Source organism: Lonchura striata, chromosome W, assembly GCF_050655825.1.
Source record: "Lonchura striata isolate lonStrDom1 chromosome W, ASM5065582v1, whole genome shotgun sequence".
Classification (NCBI taxonomy): domain Eukaryota; kingdom Metazoa; phylum Chordata; class Aves; order Passeriformes; family Estrildidae; genus Lonchura; species Lonchura striata.
This window is the reverse complement of record NC_140743.1, coordinates 1004579-1032539: the sequence shown is the minus strand read 5'-3', so window position 1 is coordinate 1032539 and position 27961 is coordinate 1004579. Positions and strand designations below refer to the sequence as shown.

The following is a 27961-nucleotide window of genomic DNA, read 5'->3' as shown; positions in this document are numbered from 1 at the left end:
TAGAAATGGTGTGAATTATATCTACTACATATAACAGTAAATAATTATAAAACCTATGCTATAAAATTGGCATAAAAAGTACTCACATGAAAATACTGTTTTGTAAACATTGTTATATATGTGTAGACTTGAAAATATGATCTTTATATTTTCTTTTTTTCCAGACCTAGTTTCAGAAACTTCATTTAGACTACGTAAATGTGCTGTTTTTATGATTGTCTGTGAAGAGCTTAGTATATTACTTATACTGTGAAAACTTAGATGTTTTCCTGTAATCTGAAGTACTCAAGTTGACTGTCCAGTCTAGGAGCATGTTAAATAGAGCTGTACAGGTGTCCTACATTATGATGCTTTTATCCCCAATCATGTGTTCTATTTGTGCTGGATATTCTATTCTGTGCCTTCAAGATGGGCTCTGAGAGCAGACGTAGGGAGAAGAAGAGCGGAGTCTTATCAGCCTGCACTCACTCCTCCACAGTCTGCTGGACTGTGTTGTCTGGGCACGGATGGGACAGAACAGGACCCTCCTTTGCTTTTTAGTTTGTTTAGCTAGCTGAGGCAGAGAAGTTTTCCCTGGACTGGTTTTCTTTCCCTTTTCTTGGATCCGTTTGAACCTGGTCCAGACTGGGGCCCAGGGAAACACCGAGAGCTCACACTTCGTGGCCTACCAGGGTCCACTCTGGGCAGCAGCCTTTACCAGTGCTGGAGGGACTGATAATAGAGTGATCACCCACCTGAGAGGTTTTCTGAATCTGTCATGTCTTCAGAGCAGCTAATAAGTTTTGTCATCTGGTATTGTTCATTTTTTGTGATGGGGAGTGCTTTGCCTGTTTAAATAAACAGGTTTTTTAGACTTCTCTCTGAGGAAATTTTTCCCAAACTGGTTGGGGGGAGGGGCTGTGTGGGTTTGCTTTCTGAGGAGGCCCCCTTTTGGAGGTTTTCTCACAAATTTGCCCTAAACCAGGACAACAGGTTATGTATTTTGATGTTAATCTCATCTGAGTTTTCCTTAAGAATGCAGTTTCATGAAAAATTAGTCATCTAAACAAGTACTAGTAGAAGTTTGGGGATTTTGTTTTTAGAATCTAGATTAATAAAGGTTAATTCAGCTTTTTCTACTTACTGTGAATTTTGAATGCAAAGATAAGTCCCTTGAGTGTATCCCGTCGATCTGAAGCCTCCGTCTCCTCGCAGCTTTGAATCCGTTAAAAGGAATGAGTTGGTGTCGTGGTTTGACACGGAAAGAGAATTTTTTCCGGAAGGAAGAGGTCAATTTAGATATTGACCAATTGGAAGTAGACACGCCTCTGACAACACAGAGGGGTTGAAAGCAGAATTCCCAGGGGAACTCGCTCTCTTTGGTTCCGGTCAGCGTGCAGTGCAAACCTCCCCTGCCCAGCCACAAGCTGGGTGGGGGAGGGGAAGCCCCCATGGCCTGAAAGGTAGGCCCCAAGGGTGGTGGAAGGACTGGAACCGGGCTGGCCCCTGCAGATGGAAGGGTGAAAGAAATCTGGGATGTCTCCATCCATTTCCCCCCCCCCCCCCCTGGTTTCTCTCCCGAGGGGGAGAGAGAAAGAGGCGGCGGCGATCCTGTCCTGTCAGCAATTCCACCGCGAGGAAGGAGGAGCGGGGGGAGCTCCAAGGTGCCCAGTTGTGTGGGAGTTGCTGGATGTCCGGGCATCGAGCCATCCTGGGAGTTCGGACTTTTAACCCTTCCTTGAGAAATGAAAGCTTTGTGAATTTTCCTTTCCCCTCCTCGGTTTGAAAGAGAGGAAGAGGGACATCTTGGACCCTGGGATGGGATGTTGGAAGGAGGAATTCTGGATGGGAGGGGGACAAGGAGTGGCTTTTGGCTGGACTTTTCCGTGTTAGCCACAACCTGAACCAAATCTTCTCCTTCAAGAGGGACTGTGTTTTGGGAGGATGCCAGTGAGTCTAGAGACCTGCTTCAGCTGGGAAAAAGACAAAAGTGGAGTGAACAGAGAAAAGGTTAGGGGGTTTGTGGTGGCGTCCCCCTGTCCTGGAAAGGAAAGAGAAGAGAAGAAGATCTCTGTTCTTGAGCCCTCGGCCCCAGGGGAAAATTGGGGGGACTGTGGTCCCAAACAATGAAAAACTGAACTGTTGTTTTCTCCCCTCTTGGCAGGGCATCCTTGAAAGGAAAAATCCTAAAGGCAGTCTGACCATCCATGCATTGTGGTGAGAGCACTGTGCATGGAAAGGAGAAGGGTCACCATGGCAAACTTTTTCTCCGGGCGGTGCCATGTGTGACATGGAAACACAGGATGTGGAGCTGTGTTTCTTGGGGGGTCTGTGGCACAGGAGAGACTCTGTTCCCTCAATGGACTGAGTATCGGTTGTTTGGAGGGTGGAAACCTGATTGGGGTCCAGATTGTGTCTCACTGTGGTTTGTTGGGTTGGGTGGTGGGGGGAGGAATGTTTTGCAAGGTTTTCATTTGGATCTTTGTGTGGTTTTTTTTTTTCCTTCTTTAGTTTTCTCTTTTCTTTTGTAGTAGTAGTTTAATAAAGTTTTTTTTTTTTCCTGTTATTAAGCTTGGGCCTGCTTTGCTCTATTCTAGATTCCACTTCACAGCATTCAAGGTAGGGATCACATTTTCATGGGGGCACTGGCATTGTGCCAGTGTCAAACCATGACAGTTGGGCAATGCGAGTTTTAGCTGGGATAGTCACAGGAGGGGTAGATGTTGGCACCATGGCACAAATTTGTCCCATGTAGTCAGCATCTATAACACTTGGATGGACAAAAATGCCTTGTAACATTACACTTGATCTTCCTAACAACAGTGCACTCAGTCCTTTTCCTATAGGCCTATGGACTTTGAGGGGCACTTTATGCACTTTTAATTAATCTATAGTTATTGCATTGTCTGTGGAAACATCCATTCCAGCTGAGCTTCTTGTTCTCCCTGTGAGCTGGTCACATAGGCTCAGGCTGGGGGACAGGAAGGTGATTGTGTCTGTGTGTGCTTCCCATGCACACTCAGGTTCCAGTTTCCCTGATTGCTGAGAGATTGCCCATTAATGTGGAATTTAGATCTACAGTCCTTGGCAAAATGACCACATCTTCCACATCGGTGACAGTTTGCTACTATAGGCTCAGTCCCTTGTTTTTTGCATGACTCCAATGAGTTGGACTTGTGGGGACAACTTTCTTTCATGTAGCCTTGTTGCCCCTTTCTGTAGGATTGACGTGAGACTTACAGCAGCTGCAAGAGAATTGGATAACAAGTCCATGCTGTATGATTCAGTTCCAACCTTAGCACATGCACTAACCATTTCCTCTAAGGATGTATTTTCTGTGGGTAATAAATCTATAGCTTTTCTGCAGTCCTCGTTTGTATTGTTCCATGCCAATTGCAATATTAATTGATTATTTGTGTCAATGTTTGCTATTTGCTTTTCTATAGCATCTTGTAAAGGTTCTATGAATTGCATATATAATTCCTTAGGGCCTTGTTTTATGCTTGAATACCTTTGGGTTGGAACAGATATGTTTGCAATTTTCATCAGGGCTCGCACTCTTAAGTGTCTTGCCTGTGCTAATATTGAGGGATTTAAAGGTGTTTGCATTTGTGGACTTTCAATGGGGGAAAGTCCCATGAGTTGAGAAATCTCTGCCACCAAAGCATGGGTCTTGCTGTGAAAGTTCTGAGTTTCGCAGTCCCTGTGTCACGATCCGCTTGTGCCAGGTGTTGTGATAGTTCGTTAACCAATCCCAAAAGTACAAAAAAGCAAATGGCAGGGAACTATCAGTTTAATCTGTCTTGGTTAGACAAGACAGGAGTCTGTGAAAGAGGGCAAAGCCTCCTGTACAATGGAGAACGGCAAACCCCCCCTCCCTCTGAATTACCAGGATCTTTAAATTAAAAGGCTCTCAGGCAAAGATATGGGAGTGGGAGTAACAATTCTTTACTAGGAGAAAACTGGACAACAATTTAAAAAAGGCAAATGCAATCGGTACAAACAAAACCAGTGAAAGAAAAAGTCTAGAACCTGAGGAATGCCAGTATCAGTTTTGCTGGGACAATTGCTTTCCCTTGCAATAGTTGATGAGTTGCAGCTGAAGTGGTGATCTTTAGAAGGGTATAATTTTCCTCTGAAGATCTGGTGGCAGTGGGGGCCGGTCTTCCTCTGCGCCGGGGTTGCCTCTGAGCTCCGCTGCCGTCGCCTCTGCGCGCCGGCTGCTTCGCTGCGAGTGCCGCCGAAGAGAGAGCGAGAGAGAGCTGCTTCCCCGGGAATCCCGCGCAGAGAGAGAGAGAGCTGCTTCTCTCGGAGTCCCGCGAAGAAGAGAGAGAGCTGCTTCCCCCCTCTGGGTGGGACCCCTCACGGTGTTACATTTTTTCAGCCCTTCATTGAATCAGTCAATGGTGTATAAACAAACCATTGCCTCTACAGGACAAACCATTGTCTCTGAGAGAGATAACAAAAACCTGTCCAACCGGTTCGCCTTCGACAGATGGCAAATGGAATACAAGCTTATTTTACAACCCAGGACATTATCCACCCCTTATTCTATTTCCATCTGCACACCATGAAATCTTACACCCAGTTCTCTCTTAAGACCAAGTTTCCCTGTGGTACACAGCGGGTCTCCCCATCTTCCTGCATTACCCACCAAGTGTAACCAGGTCCTTGAGCAAAGACAATCCCACGAATGGGTTGGTCTTTGCCTGAGGTGGGATTAATCCAAACAGTTTTCCCTAAAATACCTTTCATATGTACTACAGGGACCTTATCTCCATCTACTGCGTGTAAGGGTTCTGACTGAGCAGGGCCAGCTCGATTGACAGACCCCCGGGTGTTGACCATCCAGGTTGCTTTTGCCAGGTTAATTTCCCAGTTTCTAAATGTTCCCCCACCGAGTGCTTTCAGGGTAGTCTTAAGGAGTCCGTTGCACCGTTCAACTTTGCCGGCAGCTGGAGCATGATAGGGAATATGATATATCCATTCGATACCATGTTCTCTGGCCCAGGTGTTGATAAGGCTGTTCTTGAAATGGGTGCCGTTGTCAGACTCAATTCTCTCAGGGGTGCCGTGTCTCCACAGGACTTGTTTTTCCAAGCCTAAGATGGTGTTCTGGGCAGTGGCATGAGGTACAGGGAAAGTCTCCAGCCATCCAGTGGTGGCTTCTACCATGGTCAGCACGTAGCGCTTGCCTTGGCGTGTCTGGGGCAGTGTGATATAGTCAATCTGCCAGGCTTCCCCATACTTGTACTTGGACCACCGCCCACCATATCATAGGGGCTTCACTCTCTTGGCCTGTTTGATGGCAGCACACGTCTCACAGTCATGGATAACCTGGGAAACACTGTCCATGGTTAGATCCACCCCTCGGTCTCGTGCCCACTTGTAGGTGGCATCTCTGCCCTGATGACCTGAGGCATCATGAGCCCATCGAGCCAGGAACAACTCCCCCTTATGGTGCCAATCTAAGTCTATCTTTGACACCTCTATTTTTGCTGCCTGATCTACCTGCTCGTTGTTCCGGTGCTCCTCATTAGCCCGACTTTTGGGGACATGGGCATCTACATGACGGACTTTCACCGTCAGCTTTTCCACCCGAGAGGCAATGTTTTTCCATATATCAGCAGCCCAGATTGGCTTTCCTCTACGTTGCCAGTTGGCCTTTCTCCACCTTCCCAGCCAGCCCCACAGAGCATTGGCTACCATCCATGAATCAGTATAAAGGTAGAGCTTTGGCCACTTCTCTCTTTCAGCAATGTCCAGAGCCAGCTGAACGGCCTTGAGTTCAGCGAGTTGGCTCGATCCACCTTCTCCTTCGGTAGCTTGTGCAACTTGGCGTGTGGGGCTCCATACGGCTGCTTTCCACTTCCGGTTCATCCCTACGATGCGACAGGAACTGTCAGTGAAAAGAGCGTAGCAGGTCTCCTCTGCTGGTAGTTGGTTGTATGGTGGAGCTTCTTCAGCCCTTGCCACTTGTACCTGCTCCTCATCATCAGTGAGATTAAAGTTTTCACCTTCTGGCCAGTTCGTAATTATCTCTAAAATCCCAGGGCGATTCAGGTTTCTAATACGGGCGCGTTGAGTGATGAGGGCAATCCATTTGCTCCATGTGGCGTCAGTGGCATGGTGGGTAGTAGGAACCTTTCCTTTAAACATCCACCCCAGCACCGGTAGTCGGGGTGCCAGGAGGAGTTGTGTTTCTGTGCCAATTACCTCCGAGGCGGCTTGAAATCCTTCAAAGGCAGCCAAGATTTCCTTCTCTGTGGGAGTGTAGTTGGCTTCAGACCCTCTGTAACTTCGGCTCCAGAATCCCAATGGTCGGCCTCGAGTCTCCCCAGGCACTTTCTGCCAAAGGCTCCAAGACAACCCATGGTTCCCGGCTGCAGAGTAGAGCACATTCTTGACCTCTGGTCCCGTTCTGACTGGGCCAAGGGCTACAGCATGAGCGATCTCCTGCTTGATCTGGGTGAAGGTTTGTTGCTGCTCAGGGCCCCAGTGGAAATCATTCTTCTTTCGGGTAACCAGATAAAGAGGGCTCACAATCTGGCTATACTCAGGAATGTGCATTCTCCAGAAACCTATGGCACCCAGGAAAGCTTGTGTTTCCTTTTTGCTGGTTGGTGGGGACATAGCTGTGATCTTGTTGATGACCTCAGTGGGAATCTGGCGCCGTCCATCTTGCCATTTCACTCCCAGGAACTGGATCTCTCGGGCAGGTCCCTTGACTTTGCTCTTCTTGATGGCAAAGCCAGCTTCTAGTAGTATCTGGATGATCCTCTCACCTTTCTCAAACACTTCTGCCGCTGTGCTCCCCCACACAATGATGTCATCAATGTATTGCAGGTGTTCTGGAGCCTCACCCTTTTCTAGTGCAGCCTGGATCAGTCCATGGCAGATGGTGGGGCTGTGTTTCCACCCCTGGGGCAGTCGGTTCCAGGTGTACTGCACGCCCCTCCAGGTGAAAGCGAACTGAGGCCTGCATTCTGCTGCCAGAGGAATGGAGAAAAACGCATTAGCAATATCAATGGTGGCATACTACTTTGCTGCCTTGGACTCCAGCTCGTACTGGAGTTCCAGCATGTCCGGCACAGCAGCGCTCAGCGGTGGAGTCACTTCATTTAAGCCACGATAGTCCACAGTCAATCTCCATTCTTTGTCAGATTTGCGCACAGGCCAGATGGGGCTGTTGAAGGGTGAGTGGGTTTTGCTGACCAACCCTTGGCTCTCCAGCTCCCGAATCATTTTGTGGATGGGGATCACGGCATCTCGATCCGTCCGATACTGCCGGCGGTGCACTGTCGAGGTCGCAATTGGCACGCGTTGTTCTTCCACCCTTAGGAGTCCTACTGCAGAGGGGTTTTCTGACAGTCCAGGCAAGGTGTTCAATTGCTTAATGTCTTCTGCCTCTACAGCGGCTATTCCAAAAGCCCACCTGAGTCCCTTTGGGTCTTTGTAATATCCGTTCCGGAGGAAGTCTATGCCTAGGATACACGGAGCATCTGGGCCTGTCACTATAGGGTGTTTCTTCCACTCCTTCCCAGTCAGGCTCACCTCAGCTTCCACCAGAGTCAATTGTTGTGATCCCCCTGTCACACCAGCAATGGAAACAGGCTCTGCCCCCACATGTCCCGATGGTATCAGAGTACACTGTGCACCAGTATCAACTAAAGCATCATATTTTTGTGGCTCTGATGTGCCAGGCCATCGGATCCACACTGTCCAGAAGATCCGGTTTTCCCGTGCCTCTCCCTGGCTAGAGACAGGGCCCCTCTAACACTGGTTATCATTCCTTCCCTGGGCATACATACTAGAGGTCCCTTCAAGGGGGTCTGACAGATCGTACCCACAAGCTTGGTCACGGGAGGTTGAGGCTACCTTCACTTTGGTGGAACTCCCCCGGTTAGAGTTTCCCTCTTTGAGTTGACGGACCCGTGCTGCCAGGACAGAAGTGGGTTTCCCATCCCACCTCCCCATGTCTTCCCCATGGTCACGCAGGAAGAACCACAGATTAGCCCTTGGGGTGTACCCTCTCTCTAGCTGGGGATTGTTGGGTGCTGATTCTGGGGCCTGTGACTCTCACGGGTGCTGTATTAACCTTCCTTATCTCCTCCCTCATCTCCTCTTTAAACTCCTTAATCACAGCTGAGATATGAGCCTGCATTGGGCCATTAATCATACTCTCATAATTCCTAAGTTTGTTGGCAACAGAACCTATTGTCTCCCGGTGGGTGTCAGCATTGATCGTTGCAATGAAGGTGGCGTATTGAGATGGCCCAAGATTTGCCAGACTCCACAGCATTTGTCCCGTACACCTGACCTTGTCAGGATCATTATTGTGTCGTCCATCCCTCCCAAAGAGTACCTCCAATACTGCCACTTCCCTCAGCTGTTGGATCCCTTCCTCGAGGGTCTTCCAGCGCATTCTATGATGGTGCTCTTGCATTCTCTCTCTGTGGATAAACCTCTCCCTGACACTCATTAAGAGCCGCTCCCAGAGAGAAAGGGACCCTGGTTCCCTTACAAAAACCTGATTTATACCCGAGTCCTGGGTCAAGGGTCCCAAGTTCCTTGCCTCACCACCGTCTAGCTGCACGCCTGTACCCATAAGATCCCAAACCCGGAGTAGCCAGGTAGCATAAGCCTCATGCCCTCGTCGCACAATGTCTTTATGCAGATTGCGAAGACTTTCGTACGTCAGGGACTCGGTGATGATAGCAATCTCTGGCTCCCCTGTGGGTTGTGAGGTTCCTCCATTCCTGTCCCTATCTGCAGGGTGCTCTGCTTTCACCTTAGACTTCCTTGTTTCTACCGGGGCCACTGCTGCTGACCGTGACTGCCCTTGTGGTTCAGCTGGAACCTGGACAGTTGTAACATTAGTGGGTTCCACAGCTGTACTATTAGACTGTCCCTCCTCAAGGCAAAGGGCCGGTTTCTCACCAGCTGGGGAAATGCACTCCTTCAGCATCTCTCGTATCTCCTTAACCAGAACCCTCACCCAATCTGGGCGGTTCATTTCTCAGGTGGGCTGTGGGGCAGGGTCAGGCTCTGGAGCAGCAGCATCTCGAGTCTGTGGTGTAGGTGTGAGGGTAGTTATCCAGGTTAACCTTCCCTTATCTCTGAATGCTAAATATAACAGAACTATCAGCAACACCACCCATTGTATGGTATCATTAGCACTTATAAAGGATCTTAACCCTTTGAGAACTGGTGGAACAGACCCAAAAAGATGGTTAAAAGGTTGAGAGAAAGTTTGCCCAGGTGCTATTTCCTCGCAGTAGGTACCGTTATTAAAGTAACCCCAAAAACATACAGTTAACGTGTGATAGCTATGAATCCATGTACCTGCCTTCCAGAGGAAATTAAAGATCCATGAATTCCTCACCCAATTAACCCAGAAGCCAAACTTGATAACAGACACCGTAGCCTTAGTTATAGGACCCATTTTTAGATAAGGGTCTGCAAATGGGAAAAGTATAGCTACGATCACATGCCACCCAAACCAAGGTAAACTAGACCACATGGTGATGCTGAAGATGTTTTTACACACAACAAAACCAAATTACTTAAGAACTGTTAATCCTTTCTCCCTCTCAATGCCCTCGGGCTTCACGTTGATGCGCCAAATTCTGTCTTGGTTAGACAAGACAGGAGTCTGTGAAAGAGGGCAAAGCCTCCTGTACAATGGAGAACGGCAAACCCCCCCTCCCTCTGAATTACCAGGATCTTTAAATTAAAAGGCTCTCAGGCAAAGATATGGGAGTGGGAGTAACAATTCTTTACTAGGAGAAAACTGGACAACAATTTAAAAAAGGCAAATGCAATCGGTACAAACAAAACCAGTGAAAGAAAAAGTCTAGAACCTGAGGAATGCCAGTATCAGTTTTGCTGGGACAATTGCTTTCCCTTGCAATAGTTGATGAGTTGCAGCTGAAGTGGTGATCTTTAGAAGGGTATAATTTTCCTCTGAAGATCTGGTGGCAGTGGGGGCCGGTCTTCCTCTGCGCCGGGGTTGCCTCTGAGCTCCGCTGCCGTCGCCTCTGCGCGCCGGCTGCTTCGCTGCGAGTGCCGCCGAAGAGAGAGCGAGAGAGAGCTGCTTCCCCGGGAATCCCGCGCAGAGAGAGAGAGAGCTGCTTCTCTCGGAGTCCCGCGAAGAAGAGAGAGAGCTGCTTCCCCCCTCTGGGTGGGACCCCTCACGGTGTTACATTTTTTCAGCCCTTCATTGAATCAGTCAATGGTGTATAAACAAACCATTGCCTCTACAGGACAAACCATTGTCTCTGAGAGAGATAACAAAAACCTGTCCAACCGGTTCGCCTTCGACAGATGGCAAATGGAATACAAGCTTATCTTACAACCCAGGACAAATCACAACAAATGCACCTTTATTTTGGTACTAACAGCAAATGCAATAGAAGGGACAGAAAAAGGAAATAGAGAAGAGAGAGAAAAGAGGGGAAAGAGAAATAGCTACCACTCACTGAGACGAGGTCTGAAATGGTCCAGCCACATGGATTCGTCATCGTCCATGGGGGTTAACCAAAGTCTTCCCAAAAAGCTACTGTTTATATAGTCTTTAACCAAAGTGAATGGCATCTGGCCAAAAGGTGAGGAAGATTAATGGGCCATTGTAAAGAGCCCATTGGTCTGTGAAGCAGGTGCTGGCATGCAGGGACAAGCCACCACTTGTCAAAACCTGTTTGAATGCAATGTTCTGTAGAAGCACAGCAAGTACACCTGCAAATAGTCACTTGGCAAGCATCCACCTCGGCCAGGCCAGAACTACTGTCAGGGGTCTTCAGGGTCTTTGCAATGGTTGTGAGGCAAATGAAGGAAACTTTGCACCATCTCTCACACCCTGCTCCTTTACATAATATCTCCAGTTGGATACAAACATCATGTATTTCACTGGAGTACAGAGTAATTTAGCAATTTGCTTCTTGTCTAAAGGAGTTAATTCACTGGCAGTTAAAAACTAAAGCATATTTGCAACTGCAGGAACCCCAGTCCATGTTTAGTAGCTAATCGGCATAGCTCAGAGAGGACTTGACAATTAAAAGAGATATGTCTATCAGGTGTGGTCCCACTACTTTGCAGGACTGGGAATACTGCAATTGTCCTGCCCCTTGTTTCCAGTCCTCCGATGATAGCGAATGCATGAGCACAGAAATTTGGTCGGCCCCCTCGATATTCACTTGCAACCACCATCCATTTTACCTCCTTCCAGAAGCTAACTGGCTCTTGTGCAGGGATGATGTTTTATCTATTAGAGCCTGGTCTTATAGGTTCTCATAAACAAACATCATACCCTTGATAGTTCAGCTACCTCAGGTGGCATAAAGTAGTAGGATGGCTCCTGTCACAGTGTTGGAAACAAAAAGGTTTTAATAAAAGGCAAAATAAAAAAGCTCTTTACAGAGAAAAATCAAGCCAGGGTAAAAGGTTCTTGCTCCTGCTAAAACACTTCACAAAAGTGATTTTCTTCTTTTGTTCTCTTCTTTTCTAGTAAATTGCTTAGGCGGGACTTTTTGGCTCCAGTCCAATTAGCTATCCTTATGTCTTAGCTTGAAAAGCCATCCAGTGGTGGCTTCCACCATAGTCACCACATAGCGCTTGCCTTGGTGTGTCTGAGGCAGTGTGATGTAGTCAATCTGCCAGGCCTCCCCATACTTGTACTTGGACCACCGCCCTCTATACCATAAGGGTTTCACCTGCTTGGCCTGTTTGATGGCAGCACATGTCTCACAGTCATGGATAACCTGAGAAATACTATCCATGGTTAGACCCACCCCTCGGTCTCATGCCCACTTGTAGGTGGCATCTCTGCCCTGATAACCTGAAGCATCATGAGCCCATCGAGCCAGGAACAACTCCCCCTTATGGTGCCAATCTATCTTTGACACCTCTATTCTTGCTGCCTGATGTACCTGCTCGTTGTTTCGGTGCTCCTCATTAGTCCAACTTTTGGGGACATAGACATCTACATGACGGACTTTCACTGTTAGTTTCTCCACCCGAGAGGCAATGTCTTTCCATATATCAGCAGCCCAGATTGGCTTTCCTCTACGTTGCCAGTTGGCCTTTCTCCACCTTCCCAGCCAGCCCCACAGAGCATTGGCTACCATCCACAAATTAGTATAAAGGTAGAGCTTTGGCCACTTCTCCCATTCAGCAATGTCCAGGGCCAGCTGAATGGCCTTGAGTTCAGTGAGTTGGCTCTATCCACCTTCTCCTTCGGTAGCTTGCGCAACTTGTCATGTGGGGCTCCATACAGCTTCTTTCCACTTCCGGTTCATCCCTACGATGTGACAGGAACCGTCAGTGAAAAGAGCGTAGCATGTTTCCTCTGCTGGTAGTTGGTTATATAGTGAAGCTTCTTCAGCCCTTGTCGCTTGTACCTGCTCCTTGTTGTCAGTGAGACCAAAGTTTTCATCTTCTGGCCAGTTCATAATTATCTCCAAAATCCCAGGGCGATTCAGGTTTCCAATACGGGCACGCTGAATGATGAGGACAATCCATTTGCTCCATGTGGTATCAGTGGCATGGTGGGTAGTAGGACTCTTTCCTTTGAACATTCTCCCCAGCACCGGTAGTCGGGGTGCCAGGAGGAGTTGTGCTTCCCTGCCAATCACCTCTGAGGTGGCTTGAAATCCTTCAAAGGCAGCTAAGATTTCCTTCTCTGTGGGAGTGTAGCTGGCTTCGGACCCTCTGTAACTTTGGCTCCAGAATCCCAATGGTCAGCCTCGAGTCTCACCAGGCACTTTCTGCCAAAGGCTCCAGGATAAACCATTGTTCCCGGCTGCAGAGTAGAGCACGTTCTTTACCTCTGGTCCCGTCCTGACTGGGCCAAGGGCTACAGCATGAGCGATCTCCTGCTTGATCTGGGTGAAGGCTTGTTGCTGCTCAGGGCCCCAGTGGAAATCATTCTTCTTTCGGGTAACCAGATAAAGAGGGCTCACAATCTGGCTATACTAAGGAATATGCATTCTCCAAAAGCCTATGGCACCTAGGAAAGCTTGTGTTTCCTTTTTGCTGGTTGGTGGGAACATAGCTGTGATCTTGTTGATGACTTCAGTGGGAATCTGGTGCCATCTGTCTTGCCATTTCACTCCCAGGAACGGGATCTCTCGGGCAGGTCCCTTGACTTTGCTCTTCTTGATGGCGAAGCCAGCTTCTAGTAGTATCTGGATGATCCTCTCACCTTTCTCAAACACTTCTGCCGCTGTGCTCCCCCACACAATGATGTCATCAATGTATTGCGGTTGTTCTGGAGCCTCACCCTTTTCTAGTGCAGTCTGGTTCAGTCCATGGCAGATGGTGGGGCTGTGTTTCCACCCCTGGGGCAGTCGGTTCCAGGTGTACTGCACGCCCCTCCAGGTGAAAGCGAACTGAGGCCTGCATTCTGCTGCCAGAGGAATGGAGAAAAACGCATTATCAATATCAGTAGTGGCATACCACTTTGCTGCCTTGGATTCCAGCTCATACTGGAGTTCCAGAATATCCAGTACAGCAGCGCTCAGCGGTGGAGTCACTTCATTTAAGCCACGACAGTGTACAGTCAATTTCCATTCTTTGTCAGATTTGTGCACAGGCCAAATGGGGCTGTTGAAGGCTGACTGGGTTTTGCTAACCACCCCTTGGCTCTCCAGCTCATGAATCATTTTGTGGATGGGGATCACAGCACCTCAATCCATCTGATACTGCCAGCGGTGCACTGTCGAGGTCGCGTATGGCACGCATTGCTCTTCCACCCTTAGGAGTCCTACTGCAGATGGGTTTTCTGATAGTCCAGGCAAGGTGTTCAATTGCTTAATGTCTTCTGCCTCTACAGCGGCTATTCCAAAAGCCCACCTGAGTCCCTTTGGGTCTTTGTAATAGCCGTTCCGGAGGAAGTCTATGCCTAGAATACACGGAGCATCTGGGCCAGTCACTATAGGATGTTTCTTCCACTCCTTCCCAGTCAGGCTCACCTCGGCTTCCATCAGAGTCAATTGTTGCGATCCCCCTGTCACACCAGCAATGGAAACAGGCTCTGCCCCCACATGTCCCGATGGTATCAGAGTACACTGAGCACCAGTATCAACTAAAGCATTATATTTTTGTGGCTCTGATGTGCCAGGCTATCGGATCCACACTGTCCAGAAGATCCGGTTTTCCCGTGCCTCTCCCTGGCTAGAGACAGGGCCCCTCTAACACTGGTTATTATTCCTTTCCTGGGCATACATACTAGAGGTCCCTTCAAGGGGATCTGATAGATCGTACCTAAAAGCTTTGTAATGGGAGGTTAAGGCTACCTTCACCTTGGTGGAACTCCCCCGGTTAGAGTTTCCCTCCTTGAGTTGACGCACCCATGCTACCAGGTTTCCCATCCCACCTCCCCATGTCTTCCCCATGGTCATGCAGGAAGAACCACAGATTAGCCCTTGGGGTGTACCCTCTCTCTAGTTGGGGATTGTTGGGCTCTGACTTTGGGGCCTGTGACTCACACGAGTGCTGCATTAACCTTCCTCATCTCCTCCCTCATTTTCTCTTTGAACTCCTTAATCACAGCTGAGATATGAGCCTGCATTGGGCCATTAATCATACTATCATAATTCCTAAGTTTGTTGGCAACAGAGCCCACTGTCTCTCGGTTAGCGTCAGCATCGATTGTTGCAATGAAAGTGGTGCATTGAGATGGCCCAAGATTTGCCAGACTCCACAGCATTTATCCCGTACACCTGACCTTGTAGGGGTCATTATTGTGTCGTCCATCCCTCCCAAAGAGTACCTCCAATACTGCCACTTCCCTCAGCTGTTGGATCCCTTCTTTGAGGGTGTTCTTCCAGCGCATTCTATGATGGTGCTCCTGCATTCTCTCCCTGTGGACAAACCTCTCCCTGACACTCATTAAGAGCCGCTCCCAGAGAGAAAGGGACCCTGTCTCCCTTACAAAAATCTGATTCATACCTGAGTCCTGGGTCAAGGGTCCCAAGTTCCTTGCCTCGCCACCGTCCAGCTGCACGCCTGTACCCATAACGTCCCAGACCCAGAGTAACCAGGTAGTATAAGACTCACGCCCTCATCGCACAATGTCTTTGTGCAGATTACGGAGAGTTTGGTACATCAGGGACTTGGTGATGATCACAACCTCTGGCTCCTCTTTGGATTGTGAGGTTCCTCCATTCCTATCCTTATCTGGGTGTTGTGCTTTCATCTTAGACCTCCTTGTTTCTACCGGGGCAACTGCTGCTGGCTGTGACTGCCTTTGTGGTTCAGCTGGAACCTGGACAGTTGTAACATTTGTGGGTTCCACAGCTGTACTATTAGACTGTCCCTCTTCAAGGCGAAGGGTGGGTTTCTTACCAGCTGGAGAAATGCACTCCTTCAGCATCTCTCGTATCTCCTTAACCAGAACCCTCACCCAATCTGGGCGGTTCATTTCTGAGGTAGGCTGTGGGGCAGTGTCAGGCTCTGCAGCAGCATCCCTAGTCTCTGGTGTAGGTGTCAGGGTAGTTATCCAGGTTAATCTTCCCTTATCTCTGTGTGCTAAATATAATAGGCATAACAACAACACCACCAATTGTATGATATTGTTAGTATTTAGAGTGGATTTTAACCCTTCAAAAACTGGTGGAGCAGACCCAAAAAGATGGTTAAAAGGTTGGGAGAAAATTTCCTCCTCTTTTATTTCCTCGCAGTAGGTACCGTTATTAAAGTAACCCCCAAAACATGCAGTTAGTGTGTGATAGCTCTGAATCCATGTACCTGCCTTCCAGAGGAAATTAAAGTTCCACGAATTCCTCATCTTCTTAACCCATAAGCCAAACTGGATAACTGCTACAGTAGCCTTAGTTATAGGACCCATTTTTAGATAAGGGCCTGCAAATGGGAGAAATACAGCTGCGACCACATGCCACCTAAACCAGGGTAAACTAGACCAAATGGTGATACTTAAAGATATTTCTATATCAGCACACACACAAAAAAATTAAATTACTTAAGAACTGTTCATCCTTTTTTCCTCTCAATGCCCTTGAGCCCCATGTTGGGCGCCAACATCTGTCTTAGTTTGAAAAGACAGGAGTCTGTGAAGGAAGGCAAGAGCCTCCTGTGAAATGAAAAAGGTAAACCCCCTCCCTCCAAATTACCAGAATTTCAAAATTAAAAGGCTCTCAGGCAAAGATATAGGAATGGGAATAACAGTTCTTTACTAGGAAAAAGCTAAATAAAAATAACAAAAAATGTAATTAGGTCAAACAAAACTACTGATAGAATCAGAAACCTGACACCCTAAGGAGTCAGGGTGTTGGTAATAGTCCAGTTAAATGGTGGCTGTTCCTCCTGGAATGGCAGATGAAATGCTGCTGAAGTGGTGATCTGTAGAAGGGTGTAGTTTTCCCTGAAGGTCTGGTGATGGAGTAGATGGGCCTGGTCTTCCTCTGGGGATCCAGCAGGGAAGAAGCTGCTCCTCTGAGAATCCAGCAGGGAAGAAGCTGCTCCTCTGGGAATCCAGGAGAGAAGAAGCTGCTCCTCTGGGAATCCAGAGAAGAGGCTGCTCTGGTGTCCCAAAAAATGCTGCTTTTATGCAGGTAGGGTAGCTTGGGTCCTCCCTCTGGGTGGAGCATCTCACAGTGGGATGATGTAACTTTTCAAGTCATGCAGTGAGTCATTTAATGGTCCATTAACAGAAGATATCTCCCCGGAGGGAGACATTGTTCTTGGAAGAGATAAGAAAACTGCTCAACCTCCAACAGATGGCAAATAGAATACATGCTTATCTTACAAGCCAGGACACTTTAAGTTTGAGGTGAAGTCCTCAAGGTCCTATGAGGTGTCTTTTAACCAAATCTAGGAGAGAAACTACTGGGCTTTTTTCCTTTTAAGGAGACAAAGGGTAACTTGTTTACTCTTTCAACAGGGGGTGCATTCCTACATGATGTTATCCGATAAGAGCGGAAATGGAGCCAGTACCGGCAGTGCTGCGAAGGCTTCCTCTCAGGAGTCAGCAGAAAGGTGGTAGCTTGGGTTCCCTCTGTGGGGGTCTTGAATATCCATCGGCAATATGAGCCCCTCAGACTGTTCACGCCTTGGCTGCAGGCACGGTGGGGTGGGGCACAGTGTGGTGCAGCAGCAGGCTCCGGCAGCATGCTGCTGGCACTTCCGGGTTAAGGAGCCGCTCAACTTCCAGGTTCCGGCACTCTTCCGGGTTCCGGAAGGCATGGTGGGGGGAGTCCTGGGCACTGCGGCAGGGGCAACCCTGTCCATTATGCAGGTGCTTCTGATGTTGGCGGCTTGGCAGCCACTGTGCAGACTCATTCGGCGCCCACAGTGGGGGAGGCTCTGGCCCCAAAAGCATGGTGTACCAGCACTGCGGGGCTAGGGAGCTTGAATAATGGCCACTCCCCTTCTAGCTGCTCCTCCCGTGTGCCTGGTGTGGCATCTCTTCCCCCACAGGCTGACCCCGCACTCTGCCATCTCAAGATGTTTCTGTGGGCTGCATCCACGGCACATGCGCTCCACCATCTTGAGCAAGTACCTCCAGCGCCATGTGGTGTCTGCCATCTTGGACGAGTGGCTCTGTGCCACATGGCATCCACCATCTTGGGGGACTGGTGTCCACAGCATGTGGCGTTCGCCATCTTGGGCGAGTGGAACTCTCAGCACGTGGTAGCTCCTATCTTGGCGTTTTTTGCATGTTTGCGCCATGTGCTCTCTGCCATTTTGATCAACCAGCACAGGCGTCTTTGCAGCCGCTTCTGCATTTTTCTCGACTTATAAAGTTTAACATGTCCATCAATATCCAACAGGTGGTTAAAACACTTATAGCAATTTTTTCACCACTAGAGGGAGAGTCAAAAATTAATTGGCTGACTTGTTCCCAAGATTTTAACACTAAAGGCAGCATCTGAGGTGATTTCTACACCTTGGCTTTTGAAAAACTGTAGTAAAGTCTCTACAGCCTCTTCATCATGTTTAACCCTTCTTTTACTTAAGATTAGAGTCTAAATATTCACTATAGCTTTGTCCTCTGTTGAAATTTTACCACCCATGTCCGCAGTAGTGGCTCATCCTTTTTATGTCCTTGTCTGGATGATCACAGCTCCTTGGCTGTTGGCAGCTCTCCAGCTACCTTTCTCACACAGTTCTCCAGGCTGTTTTTCTCTCAGATCTGGCCACTTTTCTTTTGCAGCCCTGGCTCTATTTCCCCTCACAGTTCTTGGCTGTCCCTCTCTGGTACTCCATCTTCTTTCCTTTCTCGTGGCTTACTTATCACCATCATGTCTGGGCGTACCAAATATTGTGGTTGGGGGATGTTACAGTGTGCTCATGGGCACTCTGTGCCCCCTTCCCCAGGACACTGTGACTCTGATCAAGATAACCCTGGACCCCTCCTTCCTGCCCCAGTGGGGTTGGCGGAGAGCCAAAGAAGCCCACCCTGTCCAAAGTCTAGATAAACCCCTGACACTTCCTGTTTGTCCTCTTTTGCCCCGCTCTCCCCTAGGACATCACAAAATAAGGAGATCTGCACCAACATATATCAGGGTAAGAGCCTCTTTTGGAAATTTTGCCATCTCCTGATATTCCTCCCCTCAAAGCCTCGGATCTCTGGACTATCCTGATAATTAAGGGGGCTGTGAGGGGTGGAACGTCAGTTGGCCCCCAAAGTGTGCTGCTTATAAGCCGACAAAGGAGCTGGGGGCTCTATTTCAGAGGATCTCAATAGCTTTTTGGGACAGTCAACTGCCCTATTACTCTAGCTGCCTTTAAAGGCTTTAAGTGACAGGGAAAGGTCGGGGACCTCGCCTGAGTACCCCAGGCGAGCTGGGTGGAGATGGACCCCAGACGAGTTCACAGACAAGCCCCACAGTTCACAAGCTTGGTAAGTCCTCTGATCGCATCATCCTGGGATGGTGTCTGGCTGGGAGGGTGTCTTAGTTCGACAAGACAGTAGTCTGTGAAAGAGGGCAAAGCCTCCTGTGCAATGGAGAACGGCAAAGCCCCCTCCCTCTGAATTACCAGGATCTTTAAATTAAAAGGCTCTCAGGCAAAGATATGGGAATGGGAGTAACAATTCTTTACTAGGAGAAAACTAGACAACAATTTAAAAAGGCAAATGCAATCGGTACAAACAAAACCAGTGAAAAAGTCCAGAACCTGAGGAGTCGGGGTGCCAGTATCAGTTCTGCTGGGACAATTGCTTCCCTTGCAATGGTTGATGAATTGCAGCTGAAGTGGTGATCTTTAGAAGGGTATAGTTTTCCTCTGAAGATCTGGTGGCAGTGGGGCCGGTCTTCCTCTGCGTCGGGGTTGCCTCCGAGCTCCGCCGCCGTCGCCTCAGCGCGCTCCGGCAGCTTCGCTGCGAGTGCTGCCGAAGAGAGCTGCTTCTCTGGGAATCCCGCGAAGAGAGAGAGAGCGAGCTGCTTCTCTCCCTAAAAGCTACCTCTTTATACAATAATAGAGTGCTTGGCTTCCCCCTCTGGGTGGGACCCCTCACGGTGTTACATTTACCAGCCCGGCAGTGAGTCAGTCAATAGTGTATAAACAAACCATTGCCTCTACGGGGCAAACCATTGTCTCTGAGAGAGATAACAAAACCTGTCCGACAGGTTTGCCTTCAACAGATGGCAAATAGAATACAAGCTTATTTTACAACCCAGGAAAGAGGGTTATTACCATAGTGACTGCAAGGAGCTCCTTGAGAGGGAAGCCAGAACCCTCTGCAAGCCAGCTTGGAACCTGCGAGCTGTTTGGAGCAGAACGGACCGCTCTGACTAACAGTACCTGCGTTCCTGGGGGGAGAAGTGACAGGAGGGAGTCAGCAGGTCTAGCACAGCGGCAGGGGAAACCCCCCTGGCCCTGAGAGAGCAGGAGCCACTTCGGCAGCGGCGGGACAAGCACACCTCCCCCCCGCCCCCTCGCTCGTATTCCCGGTGCTACGGCGGGAATTAACAAAATTTGTGCTGTGTTGCAAAGTCTGGTGGAGAATAGACCAGCGATTAAAATAATGGGTGCAAAAGTATCGGTGGAACAAAAGAGCACACTAAAAGACCTTAGCAATATTTTAAATAATGTATCGTTCTCAAATAAGCTCCTCCTGCGCTTTATATGCTGGCTATCAACAGAAATACCAAATTTCACTGTGCGAGAACTGAATTCGCTTTCTTTTTGGGACCAAATTGGACAGATATTAACTTTAAAAGTGGAAAATGGTGAACATAAAGCTTCTCGATTTATTCTGATATTTTTACAAGCCCGAAAAAAGATTTTAGAAGCAGAAAAGAGCATACAAATACACACTAACAGTCCGAATAATCCCTTTTCACCCACCTACCCACCTACTCAATATCCCAGCCCTGATATCCCTTCACCCACCCTGTGTCCTCTTCTAACAAGTGGTTCTTCTGAGAAATATAGTCCGGAGTTCTCTTCACAGAGCCCTGCAGTGCCTCTGAAACACACGCGGGAGTATAATAGCGGCGACCAGGTGCTCTAACCTCCTCCCCCTACCCCTCCTCCTCACAGCCCTTTCCTGCCCCCACCCACCTGCCCCTCCTCCAATCACTTCCAATCTCCGTCAGCCCCTCCACACCCTGCTTATCAGAGCCAGCCTCCGCCTTGCCTCCGGAACAGGAACGGGGACAGGGCCAGCCGCTGTACAGCTCCCAGCCCCAACGCTGAGGATGGCGCGGGGGGAGGTCACGGCAGCCCAGCAGCTCACAGCATGGGAGGGGCCGGAGTTTCCACTGCGGCACAGATAGCCCGAGAAAGGGGGCGGGGGGGGGAGCTGCCTCTCACCGGGACTCAGGGGGTGGCGGGGAGACAAAACCCTGCCTCTGTCGATAAATCTATACCATCTATAGCACCGGTTGTTTATTTAGGAAGAAGAAACGGTACCAGAACATAGCAACCACTACCATATATAGACAAAACAGAGATCTGTAAAATAGCGACAGAATTTGGGAGGTCCAGTGAGATTTTCAAAGGCATGATTAGGGCAATCTTCAAATGAAATGGTACCTAAAGATACCACTGATTTATTTAAATGTTTACTAACATCTTCTGAATATGAGATATGGGAAAATAAGTGGAAGTTAGCTTTTACAGTAGTTTTACAAGAAATACAACAAACACCCAGTGCAGCCATAGACATGGATGGCAACCCTATTACAATGCATCATTTATGTGGTACAGGAGACATACAATGCCCAGAAAAACAAACCAGACTGTTATCTAGGTCGGTTTTGGAAAAAAATCCATAACGCTGCAGAAAAAACATTGTATCGATTACCAGTAACTGAGGCTAAGGGCAGATATATTAACATTAAACAGTTTCCTTCTGAGAGTTTTTTACAGTTTGTGGATCGTTTGAGAACCCAAGTTGAAAGACAGGTGCAAGACACTAGAGTACAAACAGAGCTGATTAAAGAAATGTCTCAGAGGAATGTGAATGACACCTGTCGTAGAATTATCCTTAACCTTCCTCTCGACCCAGCACCTAGTCTCGCTCAGATGATTGATGCCTGTGCCAGGAGAGCAGAGCTGCTCGATAGCCCTGACAGTCATAAACATCTGCAGAACTACAGCCTGTTGTGACTGCTGCACCAAGTCCAAGGAGACAACCAATGTCATCAGACCAGCTGCAGCACATCATCTGCCTGCATTGCAAGAAACCAGGACACTGCCAGAAACTGTCCTCAAAACCAGAACCAGAGACAGATAAACAAAAAAACTAAGTGCCCAGGGTGTGCCCACTACTAAAACAACTACGTGCAAAGATATAAATATAGCGGGACACATGCGGGACAATGCCTCTCTCTTAACAAATAAGGGGGAGGGTGGGAATAATGGGGGGGGGGGAGGGAGAAATAAAAATGTAAAATGTACAACTCTAGAGACTGAAATAGTTCCCATGACTACTAAGGGAAAATATCCAGTCTTATGCTTTTGGCACATTGCTTACACCCTCCATTTTACCTAGAAAAGAAGCAAATTCTGGCACGAGCCATTCCCATCCCAGTAGAAATAACAGTAAAAGGAAAATCACCAGAAGTCTACTGGGCAGAGGTAGTAGGAGAGGATAGACCCTTGATGGCATGCAACCTAGCACATGGGTCAGAGCACCTTCAGGTGGAAGGGGTTCTGGACACAGGTGCAGACATCACAGTAATACCTAACACCATGTGGCCACCACACCGGGAATTGCAACCTGTGGCAGGCAAACTTCAGGGCAAATGAGGAACCACGTTGGCAAAAATTTCAAAAAATGTTGTGCAAATTGAGGGACCTGATGGGAAATTGGCAAGTGTTCACCCATTTGTGGCAGACTATAAGGCTCCTCTGTGGGGGAGAGACACCATGTCCCAGTGGGGAGTCCAGGGGCAGTGTATGCCTCTGCTCATATAGGACAAAAGGCTGCACATGCCAAACAACACCTAGTGCAAGCATTTTCAGTACTGGGGGTTCCAAAAACGATCAAAACAGATAATGGCCCAGCGTATATATCCAAGGAGTTCCTGGAATTTCTCCAACAGTTGGGAGTGGAACATAAAACTGGCATCGCCCACTCCCCCACAGGTCAAGCCATAGTCGAGCGTACACATCAAACACTCAAACAGGTATTGAAAAAGCAAAACAGTTCAGCTCCGTGGATGTCTCCATGAGAGAAGCTCTGTAAAGCCATGTTTACCATCAATTTTCTGACCTGTTAATTTGAAAACATGAGTCCACCTGTTGTACGTCACTTTAACAGTGGCAACCAGTTCAAATTGACTCAGCATTCCCTGGTCTTGATTAGGGATCCAGAAACTTGGGAAACCAAGGGTCCCTATGAACTCCTGACCTGGGGTCATGGCTATGCGTGTGTAGCTACACACTCAGGCCCTCGGTGAATTCCCCAGAAGTGGGTGAAACCTTTTGTCCCCAAGAATCCAGGTCAGACAGAATGGGACAAGAAGCAAGTAGCTGATGCTTCAAAGAGAAGACGCCGCCGGATGGAAGAAGAGGAATGTTCCTAAGCGTGAATTCCTTCCAGCAGAAACAGAAACTTTAATATGTTCTTAAAATGTTTGTTTTTCCCTTTTAGAGAAAACCTACCTCCCAATCAACCCTGTAATGAACCTCATCCAAGTTGTCATCCTGCTAATGCTGAACGATCAGGCAGCTGCATGGATCGTCCCTCAGCCACGCCAAAACATCTGGGTGACCCTGACACAGACACTACAGCAGGAAGCATGAACAGCCTGATTGGACAAGTTAAGCAAGAAGCCAAGGATTAGTTTACAGAACTGTTTAAGGGCTGGGGATTCACTGGGTGGTGGACATCTATTGTTAGATCAATTTTGTTACTCCTTGTTATTTTGTTCCTTGTAACCTTGGTGTTCGGGATCCTGCGTCACTTGATTTTCAAAGCTATCAAGGGTCTCATACCTTCTACCTCAGAAGTCAACCACATAGATTTGGGAAACCTGAGGAGAACTGACTATGCCACCAACTGTAGGTGGTGGGAAACCCATAGTCAGGATTGAATCGAGCCCAGTAAATTCCTGTAACCTTGTTTAACAAATAAGGGGGAGGTGTTACAGTGTGCTCATGGGCACTCTGTGCCCCCTTCCCCAGGAGCCTGTGACTCTGATCAAGATAACCCTGGACCCCTCCTTCCTGCCTGTCCTGGTTTGTAAGATAAGCTTGTATTCTATTTGCCATCTGTTGGAGGTTGGGCAGGTTTGTTATCTCTTCCAAGAACAATGGTTTGCTTCGAAGAGGTAATGGTTTGTTAATGGGCTATTGACTGACTCACTGCAGGCCTGGTAACGTAACACCATCCCATTGTGAGATGCTCCACCCAGAGGGGGAAGCCAAGCACTCTTTTATTGTATAAAGGGGTACCTTTTGGGGGACAGAGGAGCTCTCTCTCTGCGGGATTCCCAGAGAAGCAGCTCCTTCGGTGGGATTCCCAGAGAAGCGGCCGGAGCTCGGAGGCGGCCCCGGCGCAGAGGAAGACCGGCCCAACTGCCACCAGATCTTCAGAGAAAACTATACCCTTCTAAAGATCACCACTTCAGCCGCAATTCATCAGCCACTGCAAGAGGAGCAGCTGTCATTTCAACCGGACTACTACCAACACCCCGACTCCTCAGGGTGTCATGTTATGGACTTTATCACTAGTTTTGTTTGTACCAATTGCATTTGCCTTTTTTTTAAATTGTTATTTAGTTTCTCCTAGTAAAGAATTGTTACTCCCATTCCCATATCTTTGCCTGAGAGCCTTTTAATTTAAAAATCCTGGTAATTCGGAGGGAGGGGGTTTACCTTCTCCATTGCACAGGAGGCTTTTGCCCTCCTTCACAGACCCCTGTGTTGTCAAACCAAGACACTGCCCCAGCGGGGTTGGCAGAGAGCCAGAGAAGCCCTCCCTGTCCAAAGTCTAGATAAACCCCTGACACTTCCTCTTCATCCTCTTTTGCCCCGCTCTCCCCTAGGACATCACAGAATAAAGAGAGCTGCACCAATATATATCAGGGTAAGAGCCTCTTTTGGAAATCTTGCCATCTCCTGATATTCCTCCCCTCAAAGTCTCGGATCTCTGGGCTAGCCTGATAATTCAGGGGCCTGAGGGGGGGGGGGGGGGAACGTCTGTGGGACACATAGAGACGACACAACACTGAAGTTCATGCATCAGAGAGAGCTTTAATGGCATGCACATCTCTTATATAGGCTATTTAAAGACTCCGCATTCGAACCTGATTGGCTGTGAATTGGTTAGCACCCAGCTCACTGGTTACCTGCTTATGTTCTCGTCAGGGATTGGCTGGCTTCTGCTTTCTCTAGCCAAATCCCTCCTCTTCTCAGTGCCCTGTCTAGTCTTATCAGTTTAAAGTCAGGAATCTATGAGTGTGCAGTCCAGTTGTTCAACATCACAGTGTGGGAACCAAAAGTGAACACAGTATTTGAGGCGTGGCCACACTAGCACTGACTACAGGGGGACAATCACTTTCCTGGTCCTGCTGGCCACAGTATTTCTGATACAATTCAGGATGTTGCCAACCTCCTTGGCCACCTGGGTGATGCCGTTTGTGTTTTGCCTTTTTTCTTTTATATGTTCCCTGTATTGTTTGCACATATATTTGTAGCTTTGTCGCCTATTGGATTAGTGGCTAGTTTACCCAGTAATTTTCCACAGCCTTTCCCTAGGCAGAAAGACAAAACATATTCCAGAGCTCCAAGCCCCAGGGGGTAGAGCGCCCTTCTCCTATCTTGGTTCTTCCTGGGAACCAAGGCCGAGAACAACCCTTTGAGATACATTTTCATGGACAAAGTACAGTTAGTGCTAAGGGAGGGGCTCCAGAGAAGGGACTTGGCAGGGAATTGCTTCACCACTTGTACTCCTAATTAGTACTTTCTATAAATTATGGTAATTTCCTAAAACCTATAAAAATGTACTCATCCCTGTGGGGGTGGGTTTTTGTGGACATCTTTCCATAACTGCCCCTGAAGGCCTTCAAATAAAGATCCACTTGTAGTGAACAAAGTTCCCAGTGCCCCCGGTATCGCAGGGCGGACACGGCCTTCCTGGTTCCCATGGCAACACTGGAACAGTTGCTGGTTCTAGTTAAATACCTATATTGAAATGTTAATTAGCTAATTGCTCTGTTTGTTTTCTCTAAACCACCAGAAAGATCACCTTCCTCCCACCCACGCTGCCATTCTAGGACTAAGATGTAAATAGGGAAACCCATGGAACCATGGGAGCGTGTTTCGGGGGATATGGACACCCCTAAATGGAGAACTAAACACAGTAGAGGGGGCTGGACAGGTACGGTACGCTGGCTGAGGAAGAGGAAAACACATCGACATTTGACCTGTCACCATAACCTACAGAGGATGAGACTAGAGTGGGCTGTGGGAAGCAGGAACAAAGAAGCAAGATTTTCCTGGTGTTACCATGAGGAAAGGAGAGAGAACAATTGCTGCTGGGATTTCAGCAACAGACTCTGCATGCCTCCTCACCCTTCGGCTACCTGGAAAAGCTACAACAGCAGGGGTGAGCTCTGTGTTGTGCCCCCTGCCCAGCTGATCTTTTTAATAAAGAGCTGAACATTAATAAAGGCATAAGGCCTGTTCATTTCACACTCTTATATTAGCTCCTTACTAAAATTATCTCGAGTTTCATTTCCAGGTTGGTAAAAAGGCAACAGTTATTCTGGCACACCCAGACAGGACAAGGGAATCTGCTACCCTTCCTCCAGATTAGAAATATCCTGCAAGGAATTATTTTCTGCTGGCAATCTTAAGAATGCCTTGCCATGGCCTGAGGTTGAGACACCATGGTTCCAAGATTCCGCAGGAGGTAATGAGACAGAGTGAAAATTTAACAGCATAGAAATCCATTTGTATTTAGGTGAAATGTGCCACTTTGAGCTTGCTAACATAAGTGAAATATGCTGTTTAGTCTAGTAACTGCAGCAATAGCAAAGTTGCCCCAGCTAAGGAGAAAAGAATGCAAATTTCCACACTAAAAATATAAGAGATAAGAAAGACTCCTCGGACCTTGAAACAGACAGGGCAGAGTGACCCAGGAGTTCTTTCTGTACTTTCTGACAAAAACTGAGTACAAGTGTAACTAGCTGTAAGTGTAATGCAAAATCAGCAGAATGAATATGCATATGAAAATTAATAAGGGTAATAAAAAAGGATCGGGAGGTCTCGGGGGTGCGCATGTCCATTGAAGGGCAATGAGTCTCCACATACATCCAGCGCTGTAATAACAAACATACTGTTCCCTACAAATCTTTATTGGAATTGTGGGGTTTTGATTTTTCATCTGCGTTTCAGTAATATAAAGGTAGCTCTTTTCATTGTACAGTAGGTAGTTTGCATCTGTGTCTTGTGTCTGTGTAAGGTCGGTAATTGCTAGAAATCCCAGGAAAACCCGGCATGGTGGTGGGGGAATTTGCTTTTGGAGTAGTTTCTCAAAGTTTTTCCTGTTGCCGCTTTTCCAACCTGCCCCAGATCACCTAGGGGGGAGGCGGTGTGTGTGTGTGTGTGTTTGCCACTGTCTGAGATTGTTCATCAGTGAAGACAAGCAAATTACAATGTGAACATTTATTTTGTGTTTAACACTGTGAAAAATGCATATTTTATGATTGGATCTTCGCAAATATTAAATTGAATTCTATATGTATTATGGAGTGTTGTTTTGTAATACTGTATTCATCCTTTTTAAGTAATGCATTAAATATAGTTTTAGGTTACAACATAATGTTAAAATAGAAACTCTGCAATGTAAGATATTTTTTACTAGCTCAAGAAAGGGATAAGATCATAAAGAAATTCTTTGCACAGAGATAACAGCGAAAGGGCCCATAAAAAGTTACTGCCTCCTTATCAGAAAAGACATTCTTCCACCTTCTCTCCATTTTTATGGAACCGCCAGGATTAAGGGGAAGAAGTTGACAAAAACCAGAAAAGTTGTTAATTTGCAAGGAATTTATGCATCATGTATGAGATATATGAATATGCAACAGGCTATTGCTTTTAAGGGTTATTCCTTTGTTCACAAGGCATGTTTTTGGCAGCTTAGTGCCCAAAAACATTGGACGTCCATAATTATTTGCTTTTTATTGTCTTGTAGTGTCCTAATCCTCATTGTCCAAATTTTTATTACTCTAATTTTATTCTTTTTTTATAACTATTTTATTACTAATAAACTTTTAAGATTTTAAAAACCAAGTGATTGGTGTTTTTCACAATTATGGTAGCTGAGGATGGTTTCTAACACCTCTGCCAGTGCCTTAGGAGAGTCAGGGTGATGAAGACGTGTCCTGCCCTGTTAGGCAGCCTCGCTTTGTTCCCTTAGTGTGATCGACAGACGCAGGTTAAGATCCGATGGACAGAAGGAGGCAATAAAACAAAGAAAAGGGAAAGGATTCCCTAAAACCACGGTGACTAGCCCCTAAGACTAAAAGTGTACACGAAGAACAAAGACCCAACAAAGACCCAA

General features: G+C 47.6%; 1 protein-coding gene and 1 pseudogene across 5 annotated transcripts in view; both read left to right on the top strand.

The window, feature by feature from the left end:
* Positions 1-27143, top strand: part of LOC146762965 (uncharacterized) — a 78430-nt gene extending 51287 nt beyond the window's left edge. For 2 of the 4 annotated variants that reach the window (XR_014952641.1, XM_085571242.1), the window contains 2 exons: positions 16880-16974; positions 23045-24209. Coding sequence is in view for 2 of the 4 variants with exons in the window: in XM_085571242.1 (XP_085427368.1) it covers positions 16880-16974; positions 23045-23237 (288 nt within the window). In the remaining 2 variants the exon portion in view is untranslated. Of the gene's footprint in view, positions 1-16879; positions 16975-23044; positions 24210-25633 lie in introns of those variants that run through there. The other 2 variants (XM_085571243.1, XR_014952640.1) reach the window with 2 other exon arrangements.
* Positions 18893-21705, top strand: LOC146762966 (uncharacterized; annotated as a pseudogene). The gene has a single exon (XR_014952588.1). The product of XR_014952588.1 is annotated as an uncharacterized LOC146762966 (transcript).
* Positions 27144-27961: the final 818 nt, after the last annotated feature.